This window comes from Branchiostoma lanceolatum, chromosome 4 (assembly GCF_035083965.1).
Source record: "Branchiostoma lanceolatum isolate klBraLanc5 chromosome 4, klBraLanc5.hap2, whole genome shotgun sequence".
Lineage (NCBI taxonomy): Eukaryota > Metazoa > Chordata > Leptocardii > Amphioxiformes > Branchiostomatidae > Branchiostoma > Branchiostoma lanceolatum.
Genome location: NC_089725.1, coordinates 30,354,764 through 30,379,379, shown reverse-complemented (window position 1 = coordinate 30,379,379; position 24,616 = coordinate 30,354,764). Strand labels below are relative to the sequence as shown.

General features: G+C 44.0%; 2 protein-coding genes across 7 annotated transcripts in view; one reads left to right on the top strand and one right to left on the bottom strand.

Annotated features, from left to right (window-relative positions):
- LOC136432045 (lysosome-associated membrane glycoprotein 1-like) overlaps positions 1 to 8,942 on the top strand; it is a 62,501-nt gene extending 53,559 nt beyond the window's left edge. The window contains exons 6-7 of the mRNA XM_066423063.1: positions 1,084 to 1,272; positions 3,354 to 8,942. Coding sequence (XP_066279160.1) covers positions 1,084 to 1,272; positions 3,354 to 3,493 — 329 coding nt within the window. The 3' untranslated portion in view covers positions 3,494 to 8,942. The remainder of the gene's footprint in view (positions 1 to 1,083; positions 1,273 to 3,353) is intronic.
- The window catches only part of LOC136433974 (serine/threonine-protein kinase PAK 4-like), a 35,515-nt gene continuing 17,762 nt past the window's right edge, over positions 6,864 to 24,616 (bottom strand). For 3 of the 6 annotated variants that reach the window (XM_066426608.1, XM_066426604.1, XM_066426605.1), the window contains exons 2-11: positions 22,024 to 22,251; positions 19,842 to 19,904; positions 16,834 to 17,393; positions 16,188 to 16,347; positions 15,440 to 15,772; positions 14,881 to 15,014; positions 13,198 to 13,324; positions 12,724 to 12,849; positions 12,231 to 12,365; positions 6,864 to 10,455 (exon numbers count right to left, since the gene is read on the bottom strand). In XM_066426608.1, the coding sequence (XP_066282705.1) occupies positions 10,294 to 10,455; positions 12,231 to 12,365; positions 12,724 to 12,849; positions 13,198 to 13,324; positions 14,881 to 15,014; positions 15,440 to 15,772; positions 16,188 to 16,347; positions 16,834 to 17,393; positions 19,842 to 19,904; positions 22,024 to 22,248 (2,025 nt within the window). In that variant the 5' untranslated portion in view covers positions 22,249 to 22,251 and the 3' untranslated portion in view covers positions 6,864 to 10,293. Of the gene's footprint in view, positions 10,456 to 12,230; positions 12,366 to 12,723; positions 12,850 to 13,197; positions 13,325 to 13,389; positions 13,436 to 14,880; positions 15,015 to 15,439; positions 15,773 to 16,187; positions 16,348 to 16,833; positions 17,394 to 19,841; positions 19,905 to 22,023; positions 22,252 to 24,616 lie in introns of all 6 variants that reach the window. The other 3 variants (XM_066426607.1, XM_066426606.1, XM_066426609.1) reach the window with 3 other exon arrangements.

Below are 24,616 nucleotides of genomic sequence, written 5' to 3'. Positions count from 1 at the left end.
TCCACAGGCATTCTGAGCACATGTCCTGCGTACTCTTCTCTCTGTGATGGTCGTGCTAAGGAGTCTGGTAGGGAGTACGGAAATATGCCTCCCAGCCTGGGCCATCATCAGATTTGTGTTGTGATTTATTTAAGTGCATTTTCGTCATCATGCCAAGATTTACGCCTGGAGTCGGGGAGTAACACATTAACGCTATGTTATCATATCGTTACGGTACAGTGGTCGGAGGCATTTAGTACAATGTGCCGGCTGTCCGATATTACATCAAAGCGCTCATTCATTTAATCATCATTGAGCGGAGTAGTGTAAGCTAGCTGGCATTATAATATATGATTCTTGTATTTGCAAACGTAGATTAATTGCAAGGGTGCCCACAGATACAATAACGTATAAAAGATAAGAAATGTCTATTCTATGATCTATCTGATGTTTCTACGTACATTACTGGGGGTACACGTGGGGGGTGGTTGACTTATTCGTTGGAGACAGTGGCTAATGAAAAGTTCCAAGTTTTTAAAAATAGGTAGGTTTTGGTGGTTTAGACTAGCAGAAATGTTTGCTTTTTTAGATTGTGAAAAGAATGATCGTGACGACAGAATCGTATTTTCTAGTTGTATATCACCACCATCATAAACCGCTCTTTTTTCAAAATAGGCTTAAATATGACTACAACAAGTAAATGCTACACTGATTAGTCGCCACGGCTCTCCTCAAACACGGGACCTAAGGCTTTGCTCCCGCCCGAGAGGACGTCTCTATTAAAGGCCCTAACCGAAGCAAGCTACTCATTTTTACCTGCGTCGAAGGAGGAAATAAGTGCAATGTGCCTTTCCCAATGGTTCAACATTGGAGCCTGCTATCGGATTCGAACCCAAAACCTTTAGATTCTATAAGTCAAAAACCCTAACAAAAAAAAACATATCGCTATCCTTACTTTACTTTTGTTTTACCTTCTTCCCGTTAGCCGGCCCCCACACGTAGAACATGCGGGGGCCGGGCCTAAGTGGTCTTCTTGGGCAGGGTTGACTGGCTTAATGTTCTGAGGAAGGTAGTTTTACATTTCCTTTACCTTCTGCTCCACAGCCGGCCCCCACACGGTGATGAGCGCCCCCGGCACGGACATCTTCTCCGCGCCCATCAGCCACTCGTACAAGTGCTCCAGCCGGCTGCAGGTGGACATGACCGCGCCGGACGGGGAGGAGGCCACGCTCGTTCTGCAGGACACGCAGATACAGCCCTTCCACCTGGGCAAGAACGGAAACTACGGCACAAGTAAGTACACCTGGGCAAGAACGGAAACTACGGCACAAGTAAGTACACCTGGGCAAGAACGGAAACTACGGCACAAGTAAGTACACCTGGGCAAGAACGGAAACTACGGCACAAGTAAGTACACCTGGGCAAGAACGGAAACTACGGCACAAGTAAGTACACCTGGGCAAGAACGGAAACTACGGCACAAGTAAGTACAGCTGGGCAAGAACGGAAACTACGGCACAAGTAAGTACACCTGGGCAAGAACGGAAACTACGGCACAAGTAAGTACACCTGGGCAAGAACGGAAACTACGGCACAAGTAAGTACACATAGCACCTGGGCAAGAACGGAAACTACGGCACAAGTAAGTACACCTGGGCAAGAACGGAAACTACGGCACAAGTAAGTACACATAGCACCTGGGCAAGAACGGAAACTACGGCACAAGTAAGTACACCTTGTACTCACATCTAGGCACAGCTCAGGTATTAAATACACTTGAAGAAACTACGACATAGGTAAGTTTGTACACCTGAAGAAACCACAATACAAGTAAGTACCCCTGGGTAAGAACAGAAACTACGGCACAAGTGAGTACACCTGGTACTTACATCTAGGCAAGAACGGCACAGCTCAGGTATTAAATACACTTGAAGAAACTACGACACAGGTAAGTTTGTACACCTGACGAATCCACGGTACAGGTAAGTAAGTACACCTGAGTAAGAAGGAATTGAATCTAGCCTTGGTCCGAGGACAAGGAGGGAAGGGATACAACCTTTTGTATTGCCCGTCTTTTTTGATACAATCATCAGCCCTGGACAGGTATCTCCACTTTTTTTATCATCTTTGTTTGACAGTGAAGCATTCCATCATGTCGACATGTCACAACTTCAAACTCTCACTCTCAACTCTCACCCTCTTTCCCCCTCTCCTCCCACGCCTTCATTCTTATACTTCATGTATGTGTTCTGTGTGCTTCTACACATTATCCTTTCTTGAGCATCATTCATCGCCTCATGAGTCATACGCACATGTACATGGACCATTCAACCACATCTTTCCCCCCCAGAGTTAAAGTGCCCCGAGGCCTTGTCGCAGCTAGTCGTGCCCTTAGCCGTGAGCTCGTTCCTGGCTGTGGCCTCTCTCATGCATTTGGCCGTCAGGTACGCGACCAAATGACGTCACAGCTTCCAAATATAGACAGCAGCCGCCATGTTGGTTGGTTGGGTCGATAGATCCAATATGGCGACTGGTCATTCATGATTCGTTGGGATGAGTCATAAAAAATGGCCGACCTATGACATCACAAATCAAAATGGCGGTGCCCATGGACCGAGTGTAAAACAGAATAGGTTTCACTATAGCTTACATAATTACATGAACCTGTAAATTTAGACAGCTACCGCCATGTTGGTTTAGTCGATAGAACCAAGATAGCGCCCAAAGGACTGAAAGAAAGATAGGAACGAATTCGGTGTTCTTAAAAACACAGACGCAAAAAAAGCAGGCATGATTAATAATCAATCAGATCTTCAGGGGCATAACTGTGACGGTTTCTGACTGCCAGCCAAGATTTGATCGCGCAGCCAAAAGGGGCTCCACGAGCTGTGCGATTGATTAGCAGTCAGAAACTGTCATGATTTTGCCCCTGGTCGAAGATCTGTTTGGAGATTAGGCATCAACGATGAAAAAGAAACCTAGGACATTTTGCACTGAATGGGTAGCAGGCTGAATAAAAGTTGTAAACAAGAACTTTGCGGCTCCAGATGTCTTACTGAGGGACGACTGCAGTATAAAAGATGTCGATCAGTTGAAAAATAAATCCATTCGCTCTGTAGTTCTCACTGAATTACTTTCACCTACTTAACCCACCTACTTAACATTGATTGGTACAACCGTAAACATTTCACGTCAGAGGTGGACGAACATCTGTCATCACAATCCTGTACAGTAACCCGGGACATTTGAGTGGCACTTGTTTTCTGTTGAGTTTGAATCAAATAAACTAAGAAAATAACATAGTGGACGCAAAGCACGTCATAGTCACGTGACTACAACCAGCCAATCACGTTTTTGTCTCCCTCCCTCTGCAGGACGAGAGTGTGGTGCTGACCACTACGGTGACGTCATCCCGATGGCGGTGGGGCTGGGGCTGGGCGCGCTCATCCTCCTTATGATTGTGGCCTACTACTTCCACAGACGCTACCAGGGACCACCCTACGAGAACATGTGAAAGAAAACGAAACAAAACAACAGTCCTCTCTGTGAGGCGGTTTGAATAATTGCAGACAGAAGTCCCCCCGTAACGAGGTGGTATGGCCACAACTCGCTTTTCACAGTGTTTCATTCGAGCCCGCAACGCTACTTCATCTAAATCCGGGAGTTGGATATATGTGAAATCCCGGATTTAGGTGAAGTAGAGTTATAGGGAGCTGTTGCTGTTATCGAACCAAGATTTCTCGTGGAAGTGTAACCATATGGTTTATGTGACACAGTCATTGCGAGGATGAGTTTTGTATTCTTATCTAATAATGACAGAGTTTATCTCATAGTGCATTTGGCAAGGTGACGTTTCTTTTGCATTATGATAGAACCCCTACCGACGATCTTGCAGCATTTATTCTGCAACAGAATATTCATACTCCTCGATGATCGATAGATTATGTTTTTAGCTGCTGTTAAGGTATTCGTAGCGTCTTTTCTTTGATGTATTATACATGAGCAAAGCGATTGAATAGAGTTAGCATCAGAACGACGTAAACGTTATTTGTAGGATACACGCAGAAAAACACACGCTAAAATGGAATGGGTCAACAACTTTCAATACAAGATGTCATGAAGATATGGTATGTAAATTTATCTCAGTCGATAGCATATGCAGGGCCAGGGTACTGAGACATACAGAATCAAAGGAAATGTGTAATATTAGGATGTTCGCAGAAATTGGAAATATCACCGCTTACGTATCAATACAGCTGTGAATTCAGCACCAGGGACAGGAGTTACCTCTTGTTCCGGCATGCACTACGAAAATGAGAGGTAGGAGCACAAACAATTGTGACATCAACGAGACAGCCAAATGTAAACGTCTCGAGTTTCATCCTGTGAGAAACAGGTGACGTGATCTATTTCAAAAGATGACAGTTATAACAGGATATTACAGGAATTACCTAGTCTCTACCAGGCTCCTTCGGCTGCTAGCAAAATATCAGAAATTGGCTAAGCAGGCTGAATAATATGCCGGAGGAGCTAGCCTGTCACACCCTTACAACCGAAGAGTGGTAAAAAGATTGCAAATTTCTTACCTCTCTGGCAAATACTTCTAGCCTGGAATCCATGGCCTGCTGGGTGTCATCCTAACTAGTTTTTCGTGGCTCCCATACTCTACAACTAGTTGTAGCGGAGTGTGTGGGAGTGGCAGAAAAATAGCTAGGATGACACCCAGGCTATGTAATCCAGTCGGGTCAGCTTTAGTCCATTTCCAACGGGCGCTACCCCACCAACAGGTGACTGTTAGAAGCGGACTACTGCTGACTGGATTTCAGGCTAAAATCATTCAGTCCGATTGGCCAATTTCTTCAATTTTTCCAGCAGCAAAACGGGTCTGGTGGAGACTAGGCAAGACATATGCCAGTTGGATGCAGATATCTAAATTACACAACACACAATATTACATGGCTGGAACCAAGTACCGTTATAGACGATCGCCCGTGTACATAATATCAAAATATAGTGATATTCAAGGGAAACTAAATTACATAGATATTATTTGTGATGTAATATTTGAATCTGTGGAAAGCATGACGTTTCTATGTCCCGTTCTCTTTGATATCGTTCGTTCAAACGTTGTATATCGTCAGTCAGTTTTGACTCTGAGTGGATGCTAGGTTGTAAACTGTGTGTGTGTAGCACGCATAATGAGATTCACAGCCGCCTGAATACCTGGACGACACATTAAAGATTTCACGGGGAAATTTCACTCACTTCCAGAGAAAAACTCAAAGCAGTCCATGGAAAAATACTTTATTAATAATATCAATATAAGTCTATATGTTGATGACGCCACCTACGTGATTGCGCAAAGAAAAAAGGGAGCAAAATTATCTAAGATACGCCAGGCAGCAGTTACTCGAGCAACTGGATAAAATGTAGAAACGGTCATATGTTTGAGACAGTATCCGCTGTCTAACTAGACAGTGACAAAACGAGTATCTTTAGTTACCAGGTTTTGGTCACTAAACGAGTTATCAGGTTAAGATTTGGTAACCCCAGCTACTCCTTTACGCATTGACGAAAGACGGTGAATGCCGTCTGAAATGTCCAAATGTTATCCAGTTGCTTGAGCAACTGTTGCCTTGCGTATCGTATTACCTGGATGTCTAACCTTCATCGAGGTAAAATTAACTAAGCTTCTTCAATGCTTGATGCTACACTTTGCTGCGGAATCTTTCTTGTGTAAAAGCGGCTTGAGTTAGACGAAAGGTGCCAAGTTCTCTGTATATTGAATGTGTAGATTTTGACCGATCTGCTACCTGAGCTAATCTGAGTGTTCTTACCTAATTACGTAGATGGTAGGACCACGTGTAGGAGGATGCAATACCGTAGTGTAATATAACATTGTGGAGAAAACAAAACTGCATGTCCAAGAGATAGTTGTATGATGCAGATTACGTGTGAACTGAAAAATACTTTATTTTGACATCTAAAAAGTGGAACATTTGCAGGAAAAAAAGACATGTCGAAATAAGAAACTAAAGCTACGGTGTATCTATTCCTTTGATATGACCATGATTAATAGTGGTTGTTGCCGAGTGCTGCAGTGCATGTTAGTGACCGACAGGGGGCGTAAGTGTTCCGTTGCATCGACAGCGTGTTTTACTGTGTGTTCGGTAAGGCTGTACGGATCCGACACCCTGTAATGTAATATAGAGTAAGTATATCAGCCCGTCGTTGATTTGTGTACTACCAGAAGGCATGGGACCAGCTTGATCACTGTTAGGGACGTGCATGACCTTCTGTACTGTTTTATACAAACTATAACAAGGGTTGGGACAAGCAGCGTGCAATATCTACGTAACGGTGTACATTGTATATCATGGTCTGTGGAACCTCATGGGTGAAATAAGGACAATTCTTTGAAGTCGAATTGACAATTTGGCATCTGGCCAGAGCTAGAAGCAAAGCTCCAGCCCCATTTGACACTATGCTACTCAGACTAGACTAAAAAAAATCAGTTCTTCACATCAGAATAATTTCTTCTTGAAGATGGTTTTCCGAGGATTCTAATAATTCATTTGGCTAGGTGGCAAGCAGATAAACTGCAGAATAAAGGAAAAAAAAAAAAAAACTGCACACAAAAATGGTCTTGGTCATAACTCGTGCTGGCAAAATTCCAAATGTTTCCCCAACAACGTTAACATGGTTTTCAAAGGCCAAATCATTTCAGATTTTCAAAGGCCAACTCGCTTATAAGACCCTTCCAAACCCATGAGGGTCCACAGACTCTCCTGTAAGAGATAACTTACTCGTATTTACACTGGCAAATACTGGTGATACATATGAACTATGTGCAAGAGGAAGAATAGAAAATGTGACACAACTGCTGTGTGAAAAGAGTGTTTTATTCTCTACAAACCTGTCAGACTGGCATGGGGGGAGTGTGTTTGTTTAAGAGAAGCACTGATCGGATCCATCTCTGAGACTAAATAAGAACCTTCCAGAGTTCTGGTTGATAGTAAGCTGATTCACGATCTGATATGCACACGTATAGCGAGATGCATTGTGGGTGAAATGTCAAAGTTGAAGACCCCCGAAAACATGTCTGAACATTGTATGAAGAATGGTCCTGACAAGAACTGTTTACAAGTCAGGGGCCTTCACCTTTGACCTTTAACATGCACAGTTCAAACCGTGAATCAGCTTATACCCAAGGTTCATGTAGTGTACTATGTCCCTATATAAAAGTATTGTCTATTTGTTTATACAATGGGAAGCTATGGCAGTTTAGGTGATACTAGGTTTACAATATATCTGTCTTAAAAGAGACACTGCCTGCCGTCTTCCCTGTTTGTCGAGTTTGCCTTCTCTACGTTTGCGTAGGCTGATGCACATGACAACCCTCTATATCAAACCCTCCCCTCACACTGTTAGAATTCTACATACAGTTAGCAGTTATACACTTCGTCTGACGGTTGTTCCGTCACTTTCGACATCTGGCATACAGGAAAAGACATTTGTTCCGAGTATTTCTAGGGAACACTTCTACGGATATGTACATTAAGTGACATGTGAACATAGAAGAATAATGCTGAAATGTGACTGGAAAATGCTTAAAATCATGACATCACATTTATACAAGGACTAAAAAAATGTCTTTCTCTTACACTGTCTATGGATATCTCACAAACAATGGATCTGATATCACATCTGTTTGGTTAACTGATGAAGCTACACTTAACAATCAACTGGGGCACAAACACTAGCCTGGTACCCATCCCCTTTAGGCTTCCATACGCCACAATAAAAATGGGCATATGATTACCTGCTGAAGGGGATGGATACCAGGCTAACAAAACCCAGCTGAAGACAATGGACAAAATCTAAGTGTTGGCACAGACGGCTTTGCATATTGATTATCGGGTGATAAACAGTTAACCTTTAGTACTCCGAGGGTGTCTTGCTCCAAATTGGTTAGACACTGGTTTTGGATTCGGAGTGCTAAAAGGCATTAACCCTGCTGCATAACCCTGAAACAAATCCAAATTTGGTGTCCAGAGGCTACCTTAGCAGGAGGAGGGTTACGGTATTTGAACATTTAAATGCATAATTTTCAAATTGATATATTTCAAGTTTTTAACACATTGTGATACATGGGCCACAGCTTTAGACGTCTTTCAGTATTTGGGAAATAAGTGTGTGCAACAATGCCACCTGGCAACTTAGAGGAGAACTACAACCACAAGCCCTTTTCATGGGGTTGCATTGGAGAAAATGGTAGCCAATCACAAGGCCCAGTGTTTCATTGGAGAAAATGGTAGCCAATCAGAGGCCCCAAAAAATCACTCATCACAATCCTCTGGTTATATACATCCATCCAGGTTAGCAAAGGTAAAATTCTTGTGTAGTTTCTGATAATTTTCTGATAGCTTAGATGATCGATAAAGGGTGTACAGGGTGATATGACAAAAGAAAAGCAGTCTGGTACACAAACTCATTCACACATCCGTCTCCTTATACACTGTAGTTCCCCTAAGCACCAGAAATCCAGAACCATTTTTATCTTACAAATTCTACTCTACTATCACAAAATAGGTCTGGCGAATTCATGCCTCCAAAGGGATATACACAGATATATTGCTATGGGAGGATGAGTATTTCAAAACCTTTTCACAAAATTCCATCCCTTCAAAAAAGTTGTACTCAAATTTGTGCCATCCAAAAGAGGAGGGCAGTCGGTTTCTTGTTCCATATCACACAATTGGTGGTGGCTGAATTCGGATTTACATGGTTATAGAAAAGGTATAATACATATACAAAGTTCTCAACGTTTGTAAGACGCTCTTTTCACATGTGGAGGCCACTGGCCTCCCAATCCACCATATCGGTTCTCTCTTTGCCCATTTAGTACCCTTTATCGTCCTTACACAATTTCATAACAAAGAACTGTAAGCTAACAATATCTATTGAAATGTTAAAACTACTACCGATTGTATGATGTTATTAGTAATTATACAAGGCTGCGACGTAACTAATTAATGGTTACTAACGAACGAAGCCTAACGACATGAGGAAATCATAGCGCGCCCCTGCTAGCTGCCGTGACAGTGGTGCAGTGTAACTACATAATCAGAACATAATCTTCTTTAAAACTCGAGTTAGAGAATCACAGAGATCAAAATTGAAACGGGGCAAGGAGTATAATTCAGTAAAATGTTTCTAGGTTAGACTATTTGTCACTTGATACTCAAATCCACATGGAAGTGGGGTTAGAATTAAAACATTTAGATGTACAGGCATAAACAATTAAGGATGCAGAACTGCAAGGCTCGGGCAGCATAATTTGCATGTTTGCTACATGATGTTAACATGAAGAGATTGTTCAGACTTTATATGCTACGCGTCTTATGATTATGACATGTTAGGAGCTTAGAAATACTCTGATAATACAAAAGGTATGGGATGTTGTTAAAAAGTATTACTAAATACTAAACCTGAAACCGTATGTACTTTTACGAAGCCATAAACCGTATCTTACAAACTCTTCTTCGAATCCATAAAGTCACAGGGTTATTATCAAAGTATACAGATCATCTAAGCAACATGCAGCTTATAACAGTACGAAAGGCTATCCCTGTCTTATATAGAGACCATGCAGTTTGCTGTACGTGAGCTAGGTGGCGCTGTCTTCCAGTACAGCTCGGTTCACTCCACTTGACTGTCATGGATAGAGAAGTTACATTACGAGCTGTGCCTCGGGAAGACAGACCACCTGCTGAAGGTGGCACAGGGTGCAATATGGCAAGATCCCTGCAATGCTGTGTGCTGCAGTCTCCAAGCAGACGTATGGTTCTGGCAGGTTTTGCATGTCTTTCTGTGGTACTCTGTACATTTTTTTCTCTGTTTACATCACGCTGCATCTAGTGGCAAACATGCCACGAAGATGGATGAAAGGCAACGCAAACGGGGAAAAAAGTGGACTATAAAAGTTGCAAAAAACAAGCTGAAGCGATGCATTCATTGGAAATGCATGGCTTTGATTGTTCTGCAGTGTTTGGTTTGTCAATTTGTGGTCACTCTCCTTTCCTCTTAGGGTAAAGAGAGGAAAATGTGCCCCACTTAAATAATACATACAAGATCATGCAAAACAAGATAGAGCCACGTGCTTGGAGATTGCGGATATAGGTTCTTCTTCAGAGGTACCATATCTTTATCTTGCTGTGTTGGCTATGCCTGTGTTTGGGAGTCAGAGGTACCATATCTTAATCTTGCTGTGTTGGCTGTGCCTGTGGTGCCTGTGGTGCTTGTGGCTTGGGACTAGCAGGGGCTGTGCCGGAAACTCCTCATGAGGGGCACGATGCAGGCTGGGTTGGAGGCGTGCAGCAGGAACGGGTGCTCCAACAGGTCGATGGCGCTCGCCCGCTGGGACGGGTCGCGCATCAGCATCTTCTCCAGGAATCCCTGCAACCTCGAGGAGGCCTGCAGAAGACAGAGACAATCAGTTAAAACACATCTAACTTGAGGAAACCCACAGTGTCTTTTCTGCCTACAGAAGACAGAGTTTGAGACAATCAGTTTAAACATATCTAGACTTCTTGAAGAGACCCGCAGCTGACTACACTAGTTAACAAATCAAAAACAAAATGTCAGGGAGAGCAGCAGATGATTTGAGAAAATCATTTTAGAACATCTAGACTAGAAGTGTTTCAACCACAAACTTAAAACACCGTGAAAACCTTCTGAAATTCTCCTTCTACCACAAAATTTAGTCCCCACAAAAATAAAAATGAAGTACCATGTTCTAGACTTGGCCTAAGAGAGACAAGTGGCAAAGAATGATTCAAGTTTCCTACACTTGACCATACAGAAACTTGAAGCAGAGAACAGTTATAAGGAATTCAAGACTCAATGACAAAGAAGCCAGCAGCAGAGAACGATTTCTGACTCCTGGACTTTCACAGCTGCGTGTGACTAAGGTTTGCTCAATATCAATGTTTCAAAACGTTGGTTAGAACAAGTCTCAAATAACTATTTCCCTTTTCCTGCTGCTACTGACTCATCCCTGTGCTGTGTTGTTGTGAAGCCTGGTGTACTTCATGGACATTTCAGCCTAACGAGGAATTTCCTGTGCTCCTGTATTTCAGGCCCACAGGACCACCGGCAGGATGTCGCTGGTAAGGAGCGATCAGATCAAAACACAGCAGACCTTAAAAGCTTCCTAAAGACCTTACTAAACATCACAACACACCGCTGGTCTTGCTAAGATAAAACCTTTCCTTCTGTGTACAGGGCAGTGCCCTTCCCTGATTCTACAGCCCTTGGGCCACATCGCTGTGCAAGCACCATAGCAGGGGACTAGTCCACTGGTCGCGTAGTGATGCATGTTGTGAGCTTGGGGGAGGCATGTCCCTGATGTAATGTTGTATAGTACTCACCATATGTGTGTTCTTGAGCTTGGGGGGAGGCATGTCCCTGATGTAATGTTGTATAGTACTCACCATATGTGTGTTCTTGAGCTTGGGGGGAGGCATGTCCCTGATGTAATGTTGTATAGTACTCACCATATGTGTGTTCTTGAGCTTGGGGGGAGGCATGTCCCTGATGTAATGTTGTATAGTACTCACCATATGTGTGTTCTTGAGCTTGGGGGGAGGCATGTCCCTGATGTAATGTTGTATAGTACTCACCATATGTGTGTTCTTGAGCTTGGGGGGAGGCATGTCCCTGATGTAATGTTGTATAGTACTCACCATATGTGTGTTCTTGAGCTTGGGGGGAGGCATGTCCCTGATGTAATGTTGTATAGTACTCACCATATGTGTGTTCTTGAGCTTGGGGGGAGGCATGTCCCTGATGTAATGTTGTATAGTACTCACCATATGTGTGTTCTTGAGCTTGGGGGGAGGCATGTCCCTGATGTAATGTTGTATAGTACTCACCATATGTGTGTTCTTGAGCTTGGGGGGAGGCATGTCCCTGATGTAATGTTGTATAGTACTCACCATATGTGTGTTCTTGAGCTTGGGGGGAGGCATGTCCCTGATGTAATGTTGTATAGTACTCACCATATGTGTGTTCTTGAGCTTGGGGGGAGGCATGTCCCTGATGTAATGTTGTATAGTACTCACCATATGTGTGTTCTTGAGCTTGGGGGGAGGCATGTCCCTGATGTAATGTTGTATAGTACTCACCATATGTGTGTTCTTGAGCTAGGGGGGAGGCATGTCCCTGATGTAATGTTATACTGTACCCACCTTATGTGTGTTCTTGAGCTTGGGGGGAGGCATGTCCCTGATGCGGCGCATGGCCTGCAGGGGAGGCTCGTTGAAGAACGGAGGCTCTCCGTCAACCATCTCCATCACCATGATGGCAAGGGACCAAAGGTCAACCTGGGGGTAAAGGTCAACATGTAAGGGACCAAAGGTTAACCTGGGGCAAAGGTCAACATGTAAGAAATGGAAAGGTGATTTATCAACTCAGATGAACTTTCATGCTAACATGTAAGGTGCTATTGGTCATCCAGTGGATCAACAAGTAAGGGCCCCAAGGTCAACATGAAACAAAGGACAACACACAAGGGATCAAAGGTCAACATGTAAGAACAAATGATCAAGCAAAAATAGTCATGTTTACAGTAATGGTTATAATTAAAAACTAGGAGCTCACATCTTTCAAAAAATATCATCATTAACTGGCCATGGCAACTTTTTACAACTATCACTGGTAAAATAATGATGTAACCCTGACCTCTGGCCCATAGGGCAGTCTGGAGATGACCTCGGGTGCCATCCAGTAGGGCGTGCCCACCAGTGACTTCCTCTTGGGTAGGTCAGGGGTCACCTGCGCACAGAACCCGAAGTCCGACAACTTCACCTATAACACAGAGGAGAACGATGTTAGACATAACAATATAAAGCAATAAAAGATAGTGCAGAATTACCAAAAATTCAATTGATGGAAAAGAAAAATCGTACAATCAAGTTTTGCATGAGCATGGTAAATGGATTCATCCTGGTTTGAGTGGATCAAACCTTACAGCCCGGTTTTACAAAGCTTGTACAGAACTGGTGTGCTATGCCGAAAGACGGTTTACAAGTTATGCAAAACAAACTGTCTGACCCTTACGTCTTCTCTCATGACCTCAATAAAAAGGGGCTTGCATGCTGATTTGAGTTTTCCATGAATAAACAAAGGTGCAAACAAACAAACAAATAAACTAACCCTCCCGTCGTGTGCGAGCAGGATGGAGTCTGACTTGATGTCCCTGTGGATGATCCCCCAGGAGTGCAGGAACACTAGCGCCTCCAGGACAGACTTACACACCGTGGCTATCTGTTCTTCATTCATCCTGTACAGGGGGAAACAAGGTGATCAGAGATGGCAGACTTCACCCCACTGGTACAACACCAGCGCCTCCAGGACTGACTTACACACCGTGGCTATCTGCTCCTCATTCATCCTGTACACAGGGGGAAACAAGGTGATCAGAGATGGCAGACTTCACCCCACTGGTACAACACCAGCGTCTCCAGGACAGACTTACACACCGTGGCTATCTGCTCTTCATTCATCCTAAATACAGAAAACAACGTGATCAGATTCAGAGATGGCAGAATTCACCCCACTGGTACAACACCAGTGTCTCCAGGATTGACTTACACACCGTGGCTATCTGCTCTTCATTCATCCTGTACAGGGGGAAACAAGGTGATCAGAGATGGCAGGCTTCACCCCACTGGTACAACACTAGCACTTCCAGGACAGACTTACACACTGTGGCTATCTGCTCTTCATTCATCCTAAATACAGGGGAAACAAGGTGATTAGAGATGGCAGACTTCACCCCACTGGTAGAACACTAGCACCTCCAGGACAGACTTACACAGCGTGGCTATCTGTTCTTCATTCATCCTGTACACAGGGGGAAACAAGGTGATCAGAGATGGCAGACTTCACCCCACTGGTACAACACCAGCACCTCCAGGACAGACTTACACAGCGTGGCTATCTGCTCTTCATTCATCCTGTACAGGGGGAAACAAGGTGATCAGAGATGGCAGACTTCACCCCACTGGTACAATACCAGCACCTCCAGGACTGACTTACACAGCGTGGCTATCTGTTCTTCATTCATCCTGTACAGGGGGAAACAAGGTGATCAGAGATGGCAGGCTTCACCCCACTGGTACAACACCAGCACCTCTGGGACCGACTTACACACTGTGGCTATCTGTTCTTCATTCATCCTGTACAGGGGGAAACAAGGTGATCAGAGATGGCAGACTTCACCCCACTGGTACAACACCAGCACCTCTGGGACAGACTTACACACCGTGGCTATCTGTTCTTCATTCATCCTAAATACAGAAAACAAGGCAATCAGAGATGGCAGACTTCACCCCCCTCTCAATGTACAGGGGGAAACAAGGCAATCAGAGATGGCAGACTTCACCCCACTGGTACAACACCAGCACCTCTGGGACCGACTTACACACTGTGGCTATCTGTTCTTCATTCATCCTGTACAGGGGGAAACAAGGTGATCAGAGATGGTAGACTTCACCCCCTCCTGATTGTCACACCCTGGCAGAACATATAGAAAGGGCACAGCAGACAGACATACACACATATGCACACGCATACACACATAAAAAGATTTTGATAACTCTGTATTCCATTTTAATTACACTCTGGCTTATCTACTCCTTATTCATCCCGTGCAAAAAGGAAAAAAAAATGTTAATGGAGGACACCCAAGTTATCAATAGTCAGTTACTGGTACTTCTCCAAAGCTGAATGAATATTAGGAGCATACTCTAAGAGAGCACAGGTGAACTTCCTTCCATATTTTGGGTGCATATGCACCCAGCATTTTGAGCCCTGTATCATAAGACTGTTGCTTACTTTGTGTGTGTGACGATGTCCGTGAGCGACCCGCCCTCCAGGAACTCCATGATGACCCAGAGTTCATCCTCCACCAGGAAGCTGTCGTACATCTCCACGATGTTGTTATGGTGATAGTCTCGCATGATCGACACCTGGAACAGCAAGAGCACTTTCAGTAGGGTCCTAACACTGACTACTCTACGTTTGCACTTCTGTCCCAAGCATTAATGAGGGATCCATGCCAGCTACATTATACTCCTAAATCATCAAGACATTGCTATGGTGATAGTCTCGCATCATTGACAATGGAATAGCAAGACCACTTTTAGTAGGATCTAACACTGGCTTCTCTATCTTCCCATTCCTTACACAAGCTTAAATCAAAAATGAACTGATGCTAACTATAGTATTTATACTCCTACAACACTACAATGTTGTTATGGTGGTAATCTCGCATGGTCCACATCTGGAATAGCAAGTGCACTTTTAACAGTAGGTAAAGGTAGTTTCATAGGCTTTTTCAAAATCTATTTCCGATTAAGGAAGAATCTAAATTTGACTATTCTCTCATCTGTACCTCATTATAGAGCAGTTCTCTCCTCTGCTGTTTTCTCAGGTCCATCTTCTTCACAGCGACCTGCCGTCCCGTTCCCCGCTCCGTCGCGATGCAGACGATCCCCGTCGACCCCTCGCCAATCTTCACGAAGTTCTCCAGGGTGTTGCGCGGGTCTCCCGGGCTGACCACAGTCTGGAGCGCCGCCCGGAACTTCTCGTGCGACTCTCGCTGGTCGGGCGTCTGGGCCGAGGGCGGGGGTTTGGGCATGGTGGGGGTGGTGGCACTTTGTGGGGCGGCAGGAGGGATGGCGTTGGGCACGGAAGGCGGCGGGACGCTCGGGCTGTTCTGATAGTCCTGCAGGTAGGGAGGGGAGGGATACGGTCAAATGGAAACATGAAAATGTACATGTAGCCTTGGGGCTGAATAGACAACTCTCTCTCTGTCTCCCTCTCTATATATACATGTAGACATCTCTCTCTCTCTCTCTGGCTCATTCCTGTCTTAAAGTGAAAATGAGTACCTAGCTTTGGTTAGGGATGTCCTTCTGGATGGGAAGTAAAGGCGGAGGCCCTGTATTTGAGGAGAGCCACATCTCGAGCACGTGAAAGACCCAAACACACTTATTGAAAGGAGCAGGGGTCCATCCTGATACGAGTAGATCAAACCTTACAGTCTGGTCTTAAGTTATACAATTCGTACCTTCTGTACAAAACTGGTGTGCTATGCTACATGTGGTTTACTGGTAATGAAAAATGCATCATCCCCTTACCCTGTAGTTTTGGTTGTGAGGCTGCTGTGGTCTGTTTGCTTGTTTGTGTCCCGGTAGTGAGAGGGTGATCTTCTGCACGTGGGTGGGACTAGGCTTGGCACCGGTAGTAGAGGGGGGCACCACCGGCCCCGGGTCCCGCGGCAAGGTGGACGACCGTAAACTGTGGGGTGGAAACAGAAATTAAAGTTGAGCTCAATATGTCACGTTCTGCCGTAATTGAAGATTGGGCAAGTAGTATAAATAAAGTGGCCCAAAGCCACTCATAAATGAAAGTCAAAACTTTGATTGATTTCATTAGTACAATTATGTAGAATAAGAATAAAAGTTAAGGATGTATTTTTCTCCCGTTGATAAGAAATCGTGCTACATGGTACTACTTGTATCAAAATGTTATGAATCAAAATTTTCCAGCATTGACCTAAGGTAGGGAATCCTGTCTTTTCATAAGGTTAAACACACATACACGCAAGCAAACATAAATTTTTTACAAACTGTGCCATTTAAAAAAAAAACCCAAAGTGAACTGCTAAAAACACTTGAATAGAGGCAAAATACAGCTACCCACAAAGGCAGGTAAGCCTTTGGTTTCATTTCTTCATTTCCCCATACTGAGAAAAAAGGTAACAGCTTTCTTGCTTGGCCTGACCTTGGTTTTGGTGCGACGGGCGGCGGGACCTTGGTGGGTGTTCTGGGCTCCTGCGGGCGTTGCTGCTGCCTGGAGGCCGTCCTGCTGTCGGGTTTGTCCCACTCCCTGCCGGGGGCGTACGTGTGATAGTCCCTACTGTAGTTCTCCCTGCCCCCCAGGTCCCCGTGGTAAGTGTCTCTGTTGCTGTAAGCATAGTCCCCGCGGCCGCCGTCTCGCGTATACGTCGGCTGTCCGCCACGCACGTCCTGAAGGCTGCGCCCATTCTGCGGCGGCGCCCTCCCGTTTGTGTAGTCCGGTCCACCGTACCCACGTGGCGGGGCTTCCCGTACCGGATCTTGCAGCCCGGGTGGTAACCCGTCGTGTAGCATGTCCCGGTCGCGCTGGTCCCTGGGCACGCGGCGCGGCGGCGGGCTGTCCTTGCGCAGCGAGTTGGAACGTGCCACGCTGATGCCGCCGCCCTGCAGGCTGCGGATGTTCGGGTGCTGCTGGTAGTCGTAGCCGTTGGGACTCGTGTGCGCCAGGTCGGTCGTGTCCATTTTACTGGTCCCTCGCACAATCATCTGCGATGAAAACAAGACACAAAAACACATGACTGTGTTAAAGCGCTAGTGACTGACATGACTTGTCGTTGCCATAGCAATTTGGTTGCCACAGCAACAGTTACCATGGCAATTTGGTTGCTGTGGCAATGGTTACCATGGCAATGTGGTCGTCATAACAATGCTCTGCACAACACTTCTCCTCCCTTCTCTTTCCCTCACCACAATTAGAAGGAAATCCGACAAAAGTTTTAAGAATCAAACACAGCCACTCGTTGCCTCATACAATGAAGCTTGGTGCTGAGGACTTGAGCCTTGTACAGAGCACTGCTGTTGAGTTAGGTCTACAGTGCAGTGGGGGGTGGGCGGTTTGTTGTTAGTGTGGGTGAGACCGGTATGTACACCTTTGGAAGCGTCCTCTGGCGGTTACTCCTGTCAGCTGTCCCGCTACTTCTCGGTTCTCAGGGCGCCTGCCTTCCGATACAGTTCACAACATCAGGACTCACATTTCTTAACTTCCAAGTGGTTTATGCTCAAGTTTTACTTTAGCTCGTTTCAGTTTTTCAGTTTGCTCTAATGAAGGAGTTCATCCTGATTTGAGCGTTGACTACAATGTCAACATCCAACAGTCTGAAAAGTTTTGTGTACAGTAGTTTGATCGTTGAAATAATCCAACTTTGCTGACAAAATAGAATGTCAGTCGAATGGAAAAAAAAGTCTGCCTGCCAAAAGTTGGGTATCTTTGCAGACCGAAAAATTCTCCTTTCCAAAATGTACCTGTGACCAGTATGGTCTCCATATTAATAGAAGTTCAAATACTGTCAATTTTGAAACTTCCAGTGGTTTAATTTTCATGGTTTTTGCACTGATCTCTCCACTGTAAATTAATGACACCACAACTATGTGTTTCTACTGTATTACAGAATTCATAACACCACAAAAAGCTCCCTTTTCCCTCTTACCGCGCAATAAAACCACTGCGAAAGTAAATCAGCGTTCGAAATACCCATCTGCAATCTGCAAAATGCAGAAAGATTTTAAAGATTGCAGAAGAAAAATTAAACAATCTGCAATTTTGCAGAAGAAAAAAATCAGACTCAGGATTCAATGGCTCTCAATTCAGCTAGTAAGCAAACTAACGGCGCTGTAAATATAAACTGAAACCCAAAGCGCCGCGCAAGATGGCAGCGTTTCGGTGCGTTCCGACTGCCTGGTGCTACTTGAGGTCAGTTTTTTCGGGGGGTTTCGACACTTTCCGTGATAACTTTGGTGACAAATCATGTGAGAAAATGTCAAATTCTTGCATTTCCGTCAACCCTCGCTAATCTCCGCGGTCACGATCTCAAGGTCGGTAAAACAATTCCTGGATGTTTCTAGAGTATGTCGCAAGCATGCCATTTCTTCAGAGCCCTAACTCGGGGCATGGGTGCGATGACAGAAGGAACAAAACGATGGCCACTACATTAGCTTGTGGTCCTTGAAGCCCAGATGGCAGTGATTAGGTTGAGAACTACTCGGATAGACATTGAGCACTGCCTTGTGTTTAAAAGGCGGAACATTTTCTCCTGTGCCAAGACAGTGGGGAGGGGGGCACCCACCGTGAAAAACTAACATCGCCGGGCCGTCTCTGGAGTCTCCCCGAATGTCCGAAGCCGGAGTCCGATGTTTGAAACCGATATTTCAGATTTATACAAAAAAAACTACACAGAGGCCAAGGTTTGCGTAAAGGAGTTTTATATTGAATTTTACATTTTTTTCTCGGTTTTTGTCTTCTTTTTCTATGCGTCACAAGTCGTGCGATCTTATTTTAATTATGATACGAATCAGAACACGTATTTCTTGCAAGGATATAATGCCCTTGTCCTCCTTATCAGGCAGACTGTTGAATTTGTTTTTAATTTTAATACAGATACTGAAATAATCAAAATATATTTGATTTGATTGATATTGAATAAATATGCTTTTGGTGTTGCAATTTTCGCTATCAATTTGAATATTTTTCACACACATGTATGTTATTCCTCTTTAAAACTTTGCTAGTGATAATCAAAGATAGAGTGAGAGAATAAAAAAAATAACGTAACAGCAATGTTGTAAAGCTAGAAATAATGTAAATAAGTAGGCATTATTAAGTTGAGAAGGTTGTAGTATGGAGGCATGAGTATTGCAGAAAATATTTTCAAATTGCAGAAAAAAATTTTGACATTCTGCAATATTGCAGAACACCGAAAAAAAGTATTTCTACCACTGTAAATGAATTTACAGTATGAGGTAACCGTTAAATCATAGAAACATTTACAAAGACTGAAGTCAAAAATTTGGATAAGTCCAATTTTTTGTGTTCAACTTTGATCTAGAATCCTAGAACTGTTTGAATCCTGCAGCCATTGATCTGTATCGGAGGACAAGACGCCTTGAAGAATCGAGAAGTAGCGAGACAGGCACAGCGTCTTCAGTTTGCCAACCAACCTTCCAAGCCTGTCCGCCGTCCGGTTCCGCGTACAAGTCCGCTTTGCTCCCGCGTACAACTGTCTGTGGCGGGGTGCAGAATAATGGAGCATGTAGCAAAACAACAAAAGGACAGCCAGGCAAACAAAAGGCACGGAAATAAATTTATAAAAACTATAAATTTCATCTCATTGGGGAGGTTTAAGTTGTCTTCCTTAGCCTTGCTAGTTCCGCATACATGCACATCTATCTGTATGTAGCAGGGTGCACAATAAATAAACAACAAAAGGCTGGCAAGGGAAATAAACATCAAAAGGCACAGAAATCAACTTATAAAGAGCTGTCGTCTCATTGGGGCGTCTTACTTCTGGATCATATCTCTTACTTAGCCTTGCTAGTTCTGCATACAACTGTCTGTGGCATGGTCACACAATTCGGAAACATGCAGCAAGCTGTCATAAAAACAACATAAAAGATAGCAAACAAAATGCATAGAAACAGATTAGAATATTGTACTCCCAGTTAAGCTGCTCCCGCTTTGCTTTATCTTGTGCAACTATACAAGTCTCACAAACAAAATATACAAGCAACAACGAAGGAACAAAAGTCATGTAGCAAGCAGTCATAAAACAACATAACAGTGCAAAGTTGCTGAGCAAACAAAACTTTAAAGGCATCACAACTATCACTTTGATCTCAGCTGGGCTGGTTAATTTTGTTAAATTTCTTTGTTGGTCCTGGTGCCAAAGTATAGGTTTGCGTAGGCCCTGGCAAAAGGCTGGATTCTAGGCTAGTAAACGGGGTGGTTACCGAAAACCTGGCAGCCTAAGAAGGCCGTGTAGTACTGTACATGGCCTGTCTCTGGTTAGGACATTTACCCCAGTCCCATCGGACAGAAAGTATCCTGGGCATGCACCGCATCTGCTAGGAATATCTGCTCTGTCCACATGCATTTTCATCAACGACAAAAACAGCTACAATGTATCGAACCAGGGAGTAGCAGGGTTTTGCAACACCTTGTTATGATCCCAGTACCGCCTTGTTAATCTTCAAACTAAGGTAATTTTGGTTAGCTTAGATTCATAAAAATTTGCTTCTTTCTGGCTGAATTTCACCCTCCTGAGATCTACGGCACCACCTTACTCTACATTTTAGAGTCTTGAATATGAAAGAGAAAACAACTTGATTGGATCTTCTTCCTGCCCCTGCTCCATGCTTGTTCATACCAGCCTGCCATAAAGCTATCATCTGCAGCTAGAGGTCCTTTGAGCCCCTTATCTGTGCTAAACAGACCCGCACTTCTGTGCATTACTGCCACTGGCACTGATAACTTCTGGTGAGTCACCGCTACCCACTACTGTAGCCTGGATGCCAGACTCTTTCCAGGGCCTACTGACACAGGCCAGCTCCTATTGGCTTTAGGACCTACACAGGCCAGGTCCTTGACTCCAGGACCTACATAGGCCAGCTTCTCAACTCTAGGGCCAACATGCCCCCAAGGAAATTTTACCTCAAGTTAGAGGCTGTGGTAAAATTTCCTTGGGGGCAAGTTGGTCCTAGAGCTGGGGAGCTGGCCTGTGTAGGCCTGGGAAACAGTCTGGCATCCAGGCTACTGTTTTTGATACATAGGCCCCTAATGTGTGTCTGGGGGGATTCTAAACAGGGAATAAGGCAGCAGTGAAAATAAACAACCAGTTTTGGCTGTGGAAGGAAGGATTAACTAAAGACTATAAACTCCCCCCTCTAGGATCTTCTAAGGATCTTATAAACCAACTTATCTGGAGTATACGGTAAACTACTGTAGAGAATTGGGCATGGTTTGTGTCATGTCTTTCAACATGATGAAACATTTGCAGTGAGGCTGCTAAATCCATTTTACTGTCTTTGTAGTGAAAGGAAGGGTTGTTCCCCTGTGCATCTATGAGTTGGCAGAACATTGAATAAGAAAACACCCCTATGACAAGCTAGAAGCGATAATTACTAACACAATATTGTCTCGTAACAAAATACTTAAGGTTATACGTATCGCAATACTTACCATTCAGTGATGCACGTAGATTGTGATAGTTGGATCGGATTTTACTATTTCTGATATCACACATTTTCCAAGTTTTAATGTATCACTTTTGTAGTTTAGATGTACTGTTTCGAAATGGAACGTACACAAAACAAACGGTAAAAATACAAACCACCCTGTACATACTTTCAGCGTACTGAGGTCTACCGGAGTGATGCATGATGGGTCGATGAGCGGGCGCGGCCGAATGGCGCTCGGTTGCGTCGGCTCTTTTGGGGATCCGATGACGCTGGCCCACTGCGCAGGCAGCCCGACGTACTCGCCGTGGTCGCGGTCGAACCCGGTGTGGACGCGGTGCTCGAAGTTGGAGGGGGCCGAGATCTCCGGCCGCTTCTTCTTCTTTCCAAACATCTTCTGTGAAAAAATAAACAAGAGAAGGATAAGAAAAGGTCTTATAATTCCTTATAACATTTGTCTCCCGCCATTTCTTCTAATTTTCGTGGCAACTTGACATTGACAGAGTTTGGACTAGGTAGCAGTTGCATTACAGCAAAGCAACACTATCCTGAAAACCCCCCGGGTACCCTCCAGATACTTTTTCCTATTCTCATAAAAAAAAGTGAGGCGATGTTCAGAAATCTAGGGCCGACCTGTACCCAGTATGCAGGTTAGGTGAAAGAGTAGACATCAGAAAATCAGAAATACCTGCACAACTACAATTTCAATTCCCTGCACTAACCTGTACAGGCTGGTGGTATTTCAAGCCTGTTCACCATAATCACAGACATTAGCCCCCCTTTACACAGCATGTTACCACACAGTGAGCTACCTTTCTAGTTACAGACCAATGACAACTCACAAGGCCATACAAAACAACATTGTCTGACTGAAAACAAATCCCTTTACATGCTGAGAACTTGACACCCCGAATTCATCTCTGACAGAGGCCCAGCTTTTGACAGAGGCCCAGCTTTTGACAGAGGCCCAGGCTTTTGACTACTTGCCGCTTGGTTTTTGATGGATCTCTCTAGTATAGAAATTAATACACCAAACACCCCCCCAGTTCAGTTCACATTTTAGTAATGCTCCACATACAGGCCCATGTCCCTGGGCTGCTTATTTACCAGAAGTAACTGTCTTTGTATCATGTTATAACCAGTATGTAAAGAGGCAAGACTTTTTCCACCATCTACAATACAATTGTATACTAATATGTACAATACTGTAACTCTTTAAAATGTTTGCGATGGTTTTATTTTCACGGCTGTTGCGGAGACCTCTTACCATGAAATTTTGACACCCTGAATATACATTTGGTATGTGTACTACACAATTGCATCAATCGTGAACTTGAAACACAGCAAAAACCTCCTTTCCCCTAGGCCTCCTAACGCCAAAGTAAGTCCAAGCGATAATAAAAGAATATAGTACAGTACATTTACTGAGCCATGATTAAAACATAACCTTGCAGCAAACAAGCCCTTTGATTCAACTGTACAGTCCCAAAGCCGTGGTATCTGGTTGCTCGTTTACGTTTACTACTGCCATGAATCTGATCTTTAGTGCAGGTATATTGCAAAATCTATAAAGAGACGTATGTTTGGAAAGGAACTAGAGCATTACTGGTAATCCCACACGAGCATTACACACATAACTAGGCTGTAATTGGAGGCATTACAACAGACTCATGACTATGGCCCAACTTACACACAGCTTTTCTAGATATCTGGACTGTAGATATCTGCCAGGCGACAGCTTTTTTCTGTGTCTAAACAGGAATTTTATGGTCTTAATGAGGTTTTTTTTAGATGTCGGGAAAATTTCAGCCGACCACTCTGAAGCGTTCGCCCGACAACTCAGCGGGAGTCCCCGACAGCTTCAGCCCAAGTATAAACAAAATGTGTCGGGTCCCAGATATCTGAAGGACAGGTTTCAGGCTAATTAGCAGACTTGTGGACATCAAGTTACCCATTTTGATGTTAGCTATGGCAACTGTACCATCATCTATACTAGTAAGGGAATTTATAAAAACTTCCCATGGAGTATTAAGTAATTTTACAGTGCCTTACAGGCGAATCCAGAGGAAACAATTTCTTACAGTAATAATCGGTAAAATCAGGCCATCAAACATATATTTGGGATTCTAACAAGTTGACAGATGTCATTGAAAGCACTTTTGGAAGCAGACTTCTAGCTTGAAACACAAATTTATCACGATGTATCACTACTGCATTCCAACTCCACGGGTGTCCTGCAGTACTTCCTGTCGTGTGTATAAATGCATCCCGACATCATGTCGCCTGGCAGATATCTGCAGTCCAGATATCTAGAAATGCTGTGTATAAATTGGGCCTTTGGCGCCAGTTTAGCACATCATTAGGGCATACCAATTTATTTCCTGGCTTCTTAGACACTTCAAGGTGAAAATATAGCAAGATATAGAGGACCACATATGAAAACAGAAGGCTGACAGAAAAACCTGAGTCAATTTCTGAACCTTTCTGTGCCATGGTTCAAACTTTTCCCTCAGAGTCAGAGTTTGTTTTCTTATTAATCTACAAGTTCAGCATCATTTCTTAAAATCCAAGAAGCACAAAAATATGTAATATATGACAACAGCTGAAAAACTGATACAACACAAATGATCAGATTGGGAAAAATATAATCACTGGCATGAAAAGAAGGACCTGTCGCAAGGACTGTTTTCTAGTGAATAAATTACAACCGCGTTCAGTACCGTAGACAGAATCGAAATTCTATGTTTCTGACACGGCAATGG